The following is a 13,608-nucleotide window of genomic DNA, read 5'->3' on the forward strand; positions in this document are numbered from 1 at the left end:
AAAGATTGGACTGTTACCTTATACCATATATAAAAATTAACTTAAAATTGATTAAAGAATTGAAAGTAAGAACTGAAACCATAAAACTTCCAGATAGAAGAAAATATAAGTGGTAAGCTCCTTGACATAGAACTTGGCATGAATTTTTTAACCTGACACCAAAATTGAAAGCAGCAAAAGCAAAAACCAACAAGTGGGATTACATCAAACTCAAAATGTTGGCCATGGCAAAGGAAACCATCAACAAATGAAAAGACAACCTGCTGAATGGAAGGAAATATTTGCAAGTGACATCCAAAATATAAAAAGAACTCATACAACTCAACAGGAAACAAAAGACAAAAACAAACTACTAACAATCTGATGCAAAAATGGACAGATCTGAATAGACATTTTTTCAAAGACATATACATGGCAAACAGGTACATGAATTCAGTGTTACTAATCATCAGGGAAACGCAAATCAAAACCACAGTGACATATCCCCTCACATCTCTGAGGTGGCTATTATCAAAAAGACGAGAAATAACAAGTGCCAGAGAGGATGTGGTCAAAGAAAACCCTTGTGTACTGCTGACAGAAATGCAAATTAACGCAGGCACTATGGAAAACAGTATGGAGGGGCCTCAAAAAGTTAAAAACAGAACAACCATACAATCCATTCAAATCCCACTTCTGGATGTTTACCTAAAGAAAATGAAAACACTAATTAGGAAAGACAGATGCACATCCTGTGTTCACTGCAGCATTACTTATAGCAGCGAAGATATGGAAACAACCTAAGTGTCCTTCAATGGATAAAAACTGTGGTATGTACATACAGTGGAATATAATTTGGCCATAAAATAGAATGAAATCTTGCCATTTGCCACAAGATGGGTGGACCTGATGGGCATTATGTAAGAAATAAACCAGAGAAAGACAAATACAGTATGATTTCTGTTGCATGTGAAATCTAAAAATCAATTAATTCACAAGAAAAGTAAATTCAGATACAGAGAACAGACTGGTCGCTGAGAGGCTGAGAGTGGGTGATGGGGGGAGGAGGTTGTGAGAGAAATGGGTATACAGCTTTTTTCTTTAGTTTAAGTAAGCTAATGCCACTAAGGAAACAATTAAGGTATAGAAGAGCTGATGTTCCCTGTGTCTTTAATGCACGAAGGGTGGAAAGCAATACTCTGGGGCCTAGGTAGACACTTCATTCATTTAGACGTTTTTTAAAAAGTATTAGAAATTTCCAAACATAAACAGAAGCACAGAGAAAAGTGTAATAAATCTGTATGTACCTATCTCCCAACTTCAACAATTATCAATTAACGCTGAATCCTGTTTCAGCTATATGTTCACTTGCTCCCTCCACCCCTGGATAATTTTGAAGTAAATCCTACACGTCACATGAAGTGAAGTGAAGTCGGTCAGTCATGTCCAACTCTTTGTGACCCCATGGACTGTAGCCTACCAGGCTCCTCTGTTCATGGGATTTTCCAGGCAAGGGTACTGGAGTGGGTTGCCATTTCCTTCTCCAAGCGATATTCCCAACCCAGGGATCCAACCTGGGTCTCCCACATTGCAGGCAGACGCTTTATCATCTGAGCCACCAGGGAAGTCCTGGTGACATGGCTTATACATTACATAAATCATTTGTCAATGTTTGAGTATAAGCACCTAAAAATCAGAAAGTCTTTTAAGACCTAACATACAGTTACCATAACTACAATTAATCTATCCAATCTAAATAATTAAAATCATATTACTTTTGAGCACAGTGGCTAGAATGAATAAGCAACTGCATTCCCCTACAAAGGCTTCCTTAGAACCTCCAAGGTCAGTTTTACATGTTGTCTGGTTAAAGACAACTTCCAGTTTACGTGATCTATTTCCTGAAAAAGGATAACTGAAAAGATTGTGTTTGGAAAGAGGAGAAAGTGATATGCAATTACAGCATTTTGATGTTACAAGAAAAAGACTGGGAACAGTTCATCTAAAACTGAACTTAGGTTTTCGGCCATCTCTCCTACCTTCAAGTATAATGCTATGCAAATTACTTGTGTAAGAGTAGCTGCCTTATGGGTATATGTCACAAGATATATTTTCTGTTAAGCTTTATCTTTGTTGAGAGTTTACATTACTTACTAGGATCAAAATTCAGCTGCAATGTACTTCAATTTTCGTTTGCAAACATAGATCACACACCTTGCCTCTTCCAAAATGATTTCATCCACTACTTTCTCTACAAACTGACTACTGTCATATGAAAATTAGCTTTGACCATATTCTCAAATTTGGTACTCAAATTCTCAAATTTTGGTGCTATTTTAGTACTTCACCCTTGTTCCTATCAGATAGCTGATTAAACACAAAGAGTGTCTTCAACAGACATAAAATGATCAGAATTGCACCTTGATAATTAAAATAACGCTTCTGTCAACATACACTTAATGTAAGATGGTAGAACATATGTTAATGAAGAACCACCAATAAATAACTCTTCCTATCAGCTCCAAAAAATTCATATTCTGAGAAAGTTAAGAGGAAGTACTTGGACTCCATCCATTCTGATTTACTCAGTAGATTTCACTTCCTCAAATAAATCCTCTCAAAACCAAAAGAGACAGAAAGTTAAGCCAGTTCTACATCATCTGAAACTATGTAAGATGATCATGATAAAATACTAATATTCACCTAGCAACAATAAATACTGTAAGTTTATATATCAGTCACTTTCCATATTCTTTGTTTAAATATTGTTCAGATCTATATTATCTCTTACATACGTTCTTTTAATTTTTTAAAGATAAATATAACATACAGTACAATTTATTTTGCTCTCTGGATGATTATTTGGAGGCATACTTTAGAGTCAATTGCTTCATGCCTTCCTGTAAATACAGTATAAAGTGAGGGTCCTAGAAAATACACAGTACTTCATGAGTCCCCTTTTGGAGTGGGCGTTTCATATTTTTACTGGTTTCATGTGTGTGTCTGTTTCCCACCTCAGTAACTTCTAGTGTATATTACCGTGCTATACTTCACACAGATTAGAAGTTAATAAATCTTTTTTTAAAACATGAAGCAAATATAAACAAATAACTAACTAGATAAATACACATACATATACTGACAGTACCTTGGGTCCAGGCTAAGCATTTTCAGAGCACAATATATTTCACAAAAACTCAGCAAATTCTTGTTATAAAGAATGAGGGCTTCCCTGGTAGCTCAGCGGTAAAGAATCTGCCTACCAATGCAGGAGACACGGGCTCAAACCCTGGTCCGGGAAGATCCCACACACTGTGGAGCAAGGAGGCCCACCCACCACAACTGCTGGGCTTGCGCTCTCGAGCCCACGCACTGCCCCAAGTGAGGTTCGCACACCGCAGACCCCCATCCTCAGCCACAAGAGAGGCCACGCGGTCAGAGCCTGTGTGCCGCGAGTACAGAGCAGCCTGCACTCGCCACCACTGGGGTAAAAGCCCGTGTAGGAACAGAGATCTAACACAGCCACAGATGAAGAACTAAAATTATTCTTAAAAAGAATGAACGAGGACGCAAACTGGCTCTCCCTGCAGCCAAAGTCCGGGGAGTCTGAAACTACTGGACCAACTGTCCCCGGGCCTGCAGGAGACGCCCCGGGGGCCCGGCGCGACTTGCCACTGGTCCCCATGCCGTGGACTCCCACCTGCACCTCCGCGCCAGAGACCTTGCAGAGATTACATCTAGCATCCTGGCTGTTTTTGAGGATGGCTACAAGAGACAATCACCGGTCTCCACAGAGCACTGCGTAGGATTCTCTGAGCTATACAAGGTCGTCAGGAACCCAGAGGCTTCGGGGCTGTCTTCCCTTCTCAATGGCATTTCTGGTGTCCACCTAAGGAGACTCCTTGGCCAGCCCTGATACACTTGGAAGTTAAACGGAGAATCCATTACATATATTCTTGAAAATTTTCATCATATATGTTCGAAACTTATCAAATAAGCATGAGGATTTGAAGAGATCAAGCCCTGAGCCTTTGGAGTGGGAGCACCGACTCCAAAACATGCAGAGACAAAAAACACAGTTACAGAAATTTAAAACACTCTTGTCCTTCTCCACCAGAGGTCAAACAGAATAACAACCACAATCACAGAAAACTAACCAATCTGGTCACATGGACCACAACTTTGTCTAACTCAATGAAACTATGAGCCATGACATGTAGGGCCACCCAAGATGGATGGGTCATGGTGGAGAGTTCTGATTAAACATAAAAGCTTTTGCAAAGCAGAGGAAACTATAAGCAAGGTGAAAAGACAACACTCAGAATGGGTGAAAATAATAGCAAATGAAACAAATGACAAAGGATAAATTTCCAAAATATACAAGCAGCTCATACAACTCAATACTAGAAAAACAACCCCCCAATCAAAAAGGGGGAAAAAGACCTAAACAGACATTTCTCCACAGAAGACATACAGATAACTAACAGACACATGAAAAGATGCTTAACATCGCTCATTATTAGAGAAATGCAAATCAAAACCACAATGAGATATCACCTCACACAGTCAGAATGGCCATCATCAAAAAGTCTACAAACAATAAATGCTGGAGAGGGTGCAGAGAAAAGGGAACCCTCTTCCACTGTTGGTGGCAATGTAAATTGATACAGCCACTGTGGAATATGGTATGGAGATTCCTTAAAAAACTAGGAATAAAACCATCATATAAACCGAGCAATCCCATTCCTAGGTATACACCCTGAGGAAACCAGGGTTGAAAAAGACACATGTATCCCATTGTTCATTGCAGCACTATTCACAATAGCTAGAACATGGAAATAACCTACATGTCCATCAACATATGAATAGATACAGAAGTCGTGGTACATACACACAATGGGATATTACTCAGCCATAAAAAGGAACACACTTGAGTCAGTTCTGATGAGGTGGATGAACCTAGAACCTATTATACAGAGTGAAGTAAGTCAGAAAGAGAAAGATAAATATCATATTCTAACGCACATATATGGAATAGAGAAAAATGGTACTGAAGAATTTATTCACAGGGCAGCAATGGAGAAGAAAACATAGAGAACAGACTTATGGACATGGGGAGGGGGGAGGAGAGGGTGAGATGGATGGAAAGAGTAACATGTAAGCTTACATTACCATATGTAAAACAGACAGCCTACGCGAATCAACATAGAGGGGTGGGATGGGGAGGGAGATGGGAGGGAGGATCAAAAGGGAGGAGATATCTGTATACCGATGGCTGATTCATGTTGAGGTCTGACAGAAAACAACAAAATTCTGTAAAGGAATTATCCTTCAAAGAAAAAATAAATTAAAAAACAAACAAACAAAAAGAATGAATGAGGACAGTTAATGATGATATTAGAATAAGTAACAGAGAGAGAGAGATCTTTAGTTTTGATGTTCTTTTATGACAGGGCAAGGGGAAATGACATTGATGAATCTAGACTCTTCTAGTTTTAATTTGGGAGGCCCATGAACACAGTGAATGAGGAAAGGAGCACAGACATTCTGATCAGGAGGCTTGGACTAGAATCCTATACCCACAGATTCCAGCTGGGTGACACTGGGTAAGCCATTTCATCTTATTTGCTGGGTATCACGAAAGAATGCACATTTTAAGGGATATCTGAAAGGTAAACTAAGAAAAATTAATTCAAAGCTTTCCAAAGTGCAATGAAAATTCTGGTTGCTATAATTACTACAAAAATAGTCTCAGGAACAAAAGAAAAGAGGTAAGATAGCTGAAGAAACACCGCAGCCATTACACGACTCTCAGTGAAAGAGGAGCTTTAGCATTTTATCATGTCCTAAGTACTTATAGTACTGAGTCTAAAAAGTTTCACTGAAGCTAGAAATTTGAAGCCTGGTTGCTTTTGAAGGAAGATATATTAAAAGATTATTTCTTAGTGTCTTGAATGTGGTTCTTTGAGCTGACTTCTCACCTCTGAGTTACATATTTCTTCCCCAATAATGCTCTCTAAATATGGGACATATGTAAACCTCTTTAATCACGTCATGTTAAAATCAGAGCTTATCAACTTTCATCTATTGACTTTGTATGAAGCATTTTGAATATTCCAATATCTTTCCTCTAAATTATTTTGAAAAAATATGCAGGAGGAATAACTAGAAGAAAAAATTAATTTTATTTTTAACTGAATTAAAGTCCTTGGCAGTAATTAAAAACAAGGCTGCATATCCAGCTGGCATATACATATATCCATTTTTTATTTTGGAAGGAAAACCTGAAGAACATGGTTTACAGTCTGTCCTGTTCATGAGCTCAGAAGATATTTTCTACATTCCTGAAAGGTGTAATCAAATAAGAACAGTTCTTTAGTTGACACCTTACGTAGTAACCCTGCGACATCACTTCCGCATAATGTGCTATTACAAAAAAGAAGACATGGAGGAGTTCAGGGTAAAGGAGAAAATGTCTTGTTAATGTTCGTGGAACAGTGTGGAAGTGAAAGAAAACTCTCCCAAGTTTCATTGCCAAGGATAGAATAGAAATGCCTCACCCACAGTGATACTGCTTCAAAGAATGCCTCTAGAGAGGTGATTACTCAAGCTTACTTAGTATTCTGGGCAAACTCAGGCTTGCTTATTCAATTTATTAAATAACACAGATGTTTCAGAAGGAGAAAAAAGTATCTGACACCTCTTTGGAGGCATGACTAATGGGCCATTATGACAGCAATTAGAGGAACCACTTGCAGCTTGAAACAACTGACTGACACTTCTACTGTGCATGTCTTAGATTTCCATTAATTACATAAACTTTAAGTCTCCAATGAATTTCAATTAAACCAAAGTAGGGCATCAAGTGGAGGGAAAAGTTAGTGAAGAACGACTTGCTAAAGACGCACAATGGTTGAACCCAACATGTTTTATGGTCTGGGTTTAATATTTCCTATTGGACTCTGACTGATTTATCAGAGCTTCTTGGCAGACATGCAGCTTTTAAAATCCTTTTCATGTCAGTACACCCAACCAAAGTAGCAGAAAGTAACAAAAATATTTCCCACCCATAATTAAATTTGAAAGATAACAGGATATTCAAGTGGTTATTAGTACTGTGCCCCTCTATAAAATTTTTAGATTTAATTTTAACTCCTTGTGGGTATGGACTGGGTCTTTAGTATAGAACCTGCGACAGAGAAGATGCTCAAAGATTGTTTCCTAAATAAATAACAATGGACTTGAGATATTAGAGAATGACAGATGTCATTTCATGTCAGCTTGTACCAACCAAGTTAAGGGATATCAAATTATTCTTGTGCACAATTAAGTCTGAAAACTCAATTTTTTCTCTCATAGAAAAAACACACAAGCATAGAGAAACAAAAATCCTGCCTTTAAAGTCACAAAACACATTCTAGCCCTTTACCATTTTGAATAAGGAAAAAGTTAAAAAAAGAAAAAAGACACATATTACTGCATGTACTCATAACATGTACACATAACATGTACATAATGTTATGTACACATAACATTTCCAGTTATATCTACAAGCTTATATACAATGTTTGACAGCACAGCATAGAACTATAGGAAAGTCCCATACTTGTGTTCATTTGTCCTCATTTTGACAGTCAATTAGGTTAAATTCAGTGAGCAGATAACTCATGTGAGGATTTAGTACAGCTGATGTTTGTTAACTGTTTTAACTAGATTCACTGTATAAGACCTTTGTTTCTATTAAATAACAGGGGTATTTTTGCAATAATGTGTTTAAAAGATTGTCAAATACTGCAGTCCATACAAATCTATGAAAGCTGTCAAAACAGATTTTTTGGTTGGCAGGAAGAGGCACTGAGTGAAATCTATATGCACATGTAGAAACATTCAGGTTATCCGAAAGTGGAATGGTTCACAAGTTGAAGCTTCTTAAACGACTAAATTCCCATTGAGATACAGACTATTGAACATCACTTTGAAATTCCCAAATGCTGACCCAACAACAGTTCTCTTCGGGGTAGAGAAAACTTGAACCAGAGATCCCCGTGCATGTCTACTGGTGTTAAAAAAGCAATAAATAGAAACCTGGTCTTCCTGGCTATAGGTTTAGAACCAACAATATTGCCAGCAATATAAAAAAGTGCAAAAAAACAAAATGTGAAAAGTTGAAGGGAATTACTCAGCAGCTAGTGAATGGAACAAATGAAGCTGTAGCTTGAAATTCTTAGAATTCATTCACAGATCTTGCGCATGCTAAAGAGTCTTTGAAAAGACTACAGATACATTTCAGAAGAGAAATGGACAGAACTGAGACACTACAAAGACTTTTTGACAATTGATCTTCAATGTCTTTTACCTTGTTGTCATCTTAGTTCTGGGCATCCCAGGTGGTGCTAGTGGTTAAGAATCTGCCTGCCAAAGCAAGAGACGTAACAGACACTGGTTCAATCCTAGGTTGGGAAGATCCCCTGGAGGAGGACATGGCAACCCACTCCAGTATTCTTCCCTAGGAAATCCCATGGACGAGGAGTCTGGCAGGCTACAATTCATGGGGTTGCAAAGAGTTGGACACAACGTGGGCTTCCCTTGTGGTTCAGCTAGTAAAGACTCCACCTGCAATGTGGTTCGATCCCTGGGTTGAGAAGATCCCCTGGAGAAGGGAAAGGCTATCCACTCCAGTAGTCTGGCCTGGAGAATTCCATGGACCACATAGTCCATGGGGTCGCAAAGAGTTGGACATCACTGAGAGACTTTCACTTCTCACTACGAGACTAAACAGGAACAACATGCAGGTAACAGAGACATACACAAAAATGTATCAGAGAAGTACTTGTTAATCATTAACCATCCTGTGTGGGAAGAATTTTAAAGATGCTGAAATACTGCCTTTGCATATTTTTCATTAACCTATATACAAAATTCTATGATTACATTAGGATAATAATATTATTCACTAGTGGCATGAGTGATTTACTTTGATTATTTCAACTTTCTAAGCACTTTCGAATTTGTCAATTTTGTTTTTTACTACTTAACTTACTCAACTACTACTTTATTACTACTTTTCACATGGCTGCTCCTAAAATTTTACTCAGAGACAATTTTTAGCACTTGACAATTTATGTACTTCTTCAATTTCTAAAAGTAAAACAAAGAAGTACTAAAGAGTTTAAAAAAAAAGAAAAAATTTCAAATATTAACAATTACAAATTGACTGAACCTATCTTAATATAAGGCCATTAGATCAATATGAAAAATCAAGCAACTGATTAGCTACAAGCAAGAGGAGCTGTATCATCTGGAGACTACAGAATAAAATGTAGAAAAGCTGTGGTGATGTAAAGGGCGAAGGATTAATAACACAGCCATGACAACCGGGAAACACCCCTGTGTCCTGGCACATCACCAACCTGCTGCAAGCACTGCACAGACTCACTAGAGGAAACACATATCACTGGCCTTGGAGTTTTAAAAGCTTAATTTCTTTTAAGAAGAATACAGAAACTAAAATAAGTAAAACCTCTCTGCTTTACATTCAGCTGTCCTCTCACTTACTCTGAGCCACACGGCAAACAGCTATTCTGTATGCTCCTATAAGTGATCATCTTTACTAACCAAAGGTTTCCGCCAACATAGTGGGAACTTCCTCTGAACTTCCAAATGCTACTTAAGTTTCAAGATGAAGACGCTAGGTCCTTTAGTAGGTCTGTATTTCTGTGCTCCAAGCCCAGGACCCCAGAGAAGGGGCTGAAGGACGCGGGCCATCTGTGGAGGCAGGGTACGGGGAGCCTGTACCAGCCTAAATTTCTGGTTTCCTTTAGGGAGAACAGCAAAGTTTGACTTTCCTCACACCTATAAGAACCCTACTGCTGCCCTGAGAACGTAACTCAGTCTAAAGGGCCTGACAGACATATCGGCCTCTGTCAGCTTACTACTCGCCCTGAAATACTTAGAGGGTTTCAGGTAAAGCAAATAATCTTAAAGCGGTTCCCTCCCTGTCAGCCAGGCACTGAGTCAATAACATCTCTATAATATTTTCTACTGATACATTTGAAATCCATTTGCAAATTGACAGTTTTGTCTTCTACCAGTGTAACTAAAGTTATTGAAACATTTGTTTTTAAAAAAAAGGCACTGCAATGTCTGCAGAACTATTATTCGTTAACATAAATAGCAGTCAAGTAACTGTATGCTGAGAACCTGCTGATGTCATATGGGGCAGTGCTTTTCCTCTGACTTCTCCCTGCACTACACAAAATTCACAAGCATCATGAAGGGATAAAGGGAAATGAGAGCAAGGAAAACCTCAGGTAAAGTATAAATCAAATGCATATTGAAAGCGAGCCATGTAGGGAGGTTGAACAATCTTTACCGAAGGAAAGATGTCTGGGAGCTCAGAAATGGCTCTGTAAATGTAAATCAATTGTAATTCATTTCCTAGTTCTTCCTCTTTTTCTTCATCCATTTTTAAAAGTTTCCCAAAGGTAGAAAGAGGCCCTCTTCATAAGCATGTGAAAATCATTAATATTCTATCATCAAGTAATGAGCTCAACAAACATCAATACTCCTATGAGTTTGCACTGCCCTGTCCGGATCCCCTGAGGCCATCCTTCCTGGGGAAATACACAGGTTCTGGGCTGGAGAGAAGGTTCAGGAATACGGATGCTCATGATAATGCTCAATTGCAAATTTTTTTACAGGCTTGAAAGTTTAATGATTTGTTTTCTAAATCCAATCAACAATACTGACTTTAATACTGTGTTAAAACATAGTAGATAAAAAAGTGTTTGAGCAAAATATTCTGTGAATCCTCCAAATACTCAAAACTAGAAATCTGTCCAAAGATCTATTTAAAAATCTCTAACCTTTATTACAGATCAAGAAATATTTTAAAGAAGCCCTTGGGGAAACCAATTATTTTCTAGGTCGTATTCTAAAACATCAAATCAATTTATATTTATTGAATGCCTACAGAATGGAAGGCAGCTTGCCTTAGATTCTGTTGCTGTAAACTGGAAAATTTAGTGACTATGGGAACTAAAGACATTTGGGAAACTTTCTGTCTGATGCTCCTGTTTTAGCCTTACAGAGCAATTGGAGACATACATGAGACAGGAGCCATAGCTTCTCAAGAGAAGTGTTGAAACATCAGTGTAAGATTTATCTATTAGGGTTTACTTTGCTTGAGAATCTGATCTACTATAAATAGAATCTGAGCTACAATAAATAAATATGGTTAGTTTGCAACATTGGTAAGTGATACTCCGAAATCAACAGTGTTATAGAAGCAGAACTACTTATGATTAATACTGTAAGATTAAGTTATATTAATTTTATATATTAAATAATAGTAAAAGAAAAGGGCTTCCCCTGAAGCTCAGCTGGTAAAGAATCCACTTGCAATGCAGGAGGCCCCAGTTCGATTCCTGGGTTGGGAACATCCCCTGGAGAAGGGACAGGCTACCCACGCCAGAATTCTTGGGCTTCGCTGGCGGCTCAGGTGGTGAAGAGTCCACCAGCAATGTGGGAGACCCGGGTACGAGCCGTGGGTTGGGAAGATCCCCTGGAGGAGGGCATGGCAACCCACTCCAGTGTTCTTGGCTGGAGAATCCCATGGATGGAGGAGCCTGGTGGGTCCCAAAGAGTCGGACACGACTGACGACTAAGCACAGCACAAAGAAAGCATGAAAACCCAACAAAACGTCAAATCATGTCCGTGAAAGACTCAACACGAGATTTCTTAAAAAGACAACCCTTCAAACAAACACGTGTGACTTTCTGAGTCCTTAAAGATGAAGAAAAGTGAAAAAAGACATATTCATAGGGAACATAAGGAAGACATCAACGTGACCAATTAGATCTTGACTATACCTGCCAGGCGGTGAGACAAGAGGTGCACATCAGGTGCCCACAAGGCTCGATCTTGACGTCCTTGTCGTTCTCAGCACAGATCTTACAGAGCTGGAAAGTGGAGCCCATCTCACAATATAACTCATACTGCTCCTGGAATTGGGGGAGCAAAAAAGGCAACGTTAATGTATTTATTTGCATGAACTGATAACACTGAATTTCCTTAAATACCATGACTTACAGTAAATTCCTCACACTTGACCCTGTCAGATCAAACTGCCATTTAAGATATATTTTAAATTGGTAGTCACAATTTGGTCTATAAAATTAAAAAGATTTTATCTGCAATTGCATAAGCTTTTTTAATACTTTGGATTATTTAACATTTTGTACTGTTCCTTTAGGAAGGTACCTGCATCAACAGGGTGATTTAAGAGACAAACGTATGGTCTTAAATGCAATAAAAAACAATACTTTTCTCTGTAAATACCACATACTCATCTAATTTTAATGTCAAAATTGCAATACAGCTGACAATTTTATTTCTTAGACATCTATTTCGGAAATTTCAGGACGGAGAATTTGCCAAGGGCCTTCTGCATGCCATGTACTGTTGTCCACATTTATTATGTCATATAATCTCCAAAGTATAAGAAGATACACTGAATTTAAAAAACTCCTGAAGCTCAGTAGTATAAATTATTTTCCTCAAATTCTATATTAAACCCCTATTTGCATACTCTTTTCCCAGTCTAACACGATCAAAAACCTAATCATTTCAGCTATCAAAAATTGTTTCATTAAAAATCTATTCTCTTTATTCACTAGTTTAGATGCTTTTGGCATAGATAAATTCTCAGTGTTCAAATAATGAAAAGAACTCTGTCACAAAGAAGATTCAGATATATTCATAAGTATAAAGAAAGTATGAACAGAGAGTGTTACTTAATAGGGATACAAAGAAAAGGAGTTACTGAAACAAAAATTTGTTTAAATAAGGCAATGTGTTAGTCTAGTAAGTAGGTACTACATACATGGCCTTGGACAGGATGAATAAATGACAATATTTAATCCCTAGCCTAGTGAAAGCTCTTACAATCTCAGTGAGAAAAAATGCATATGTATAAACACATAGATACACACACCCACATACTCACTCATTCATATATAAATTCTGTCTATCATGGTATATGTGTGACTATATAATTTTAAAATAAATTAGGGAAAGAGTAGATCAAGATGGAAAAGAAGTCCAAAGTATCATATATTTCACTGAAATCCCTAAAATAATAGGTAAGTATCTGTGTGTGTGTCCTCAATCACTTCAGTTGTGTCCGACTCTTTGCGACCCTGTAGAGTGTAGCCTGTATAGTGGTTATGAAATTGAATGGACCAATCTACAATTATTAAAAAAATTAAAGATAAAATCACACTTGCAAAAGGCAATGCAACCTAAGAGGTAAGCTATTCAAATATTTATGAGTAGTTTAAGAGAATGATACTGCTCCTGAATATGAATTTTAAAACAATTTTTAAACAATGGCTTTATAAGGAATTGTCTCCTGTGTCTTTCTACATATATTAGAAAACACAGAATCAGTACATAACTTTTAAAATGGCTTTCATGTATTAAATTTTTAAAACTGCCCAGAAGAGTACACATGTCAACAAGTATGTTTTAAATATCAAGACCATTGAAATCTAAAGAAGTAGAAATGAAAAATTATCTACTGTTTTCCTTAAAACTTATCATTTGGTTTTATTAGTTTTATTATTATA

The 13,608-nt window shown here is 37.6% G+C and overlaps 1 protein-coding gene across 9 annotated transcripts in view; it reads right to left on the reverse strand.

Moving 5' to 3' along the window:
- The window catches only part of CBLB (Cbl proto-oncogene B), a 217,007-nt gene that overhangs the window by 77,341 nt on the left and 126,058 nt on the right, over positions 1–13,608 (reverse strand). For all 9 annotated transcript variants that reach the window (XM_043448984.1, XM_043448989.1, XM_043448988.1 and 6 more), the window contains exon 9: positions 11,851–11,982. In XM_043448984.1, the coding sequence (XP_043304919.1) occupies positions 11,851–11,982 (132 nt within the window). The remainder of the gene's footprint in view (positions 1–11,850; positions 11,983–13,608) is intronic.

This window comes from Cervus canadensis, chromosome 27 (assembly GCF_019320065.1).
Source record: "Cervus canadensis isolate Bull #8, Minnesota chromosome 27, ASM1932006v1, whole genome shotgun sequence".
NCBI lineage: Eukaryota > Metazoa > Chordata > Mammalia > Artiodactyla > Cervidae > Cervus > Cervus canadensis.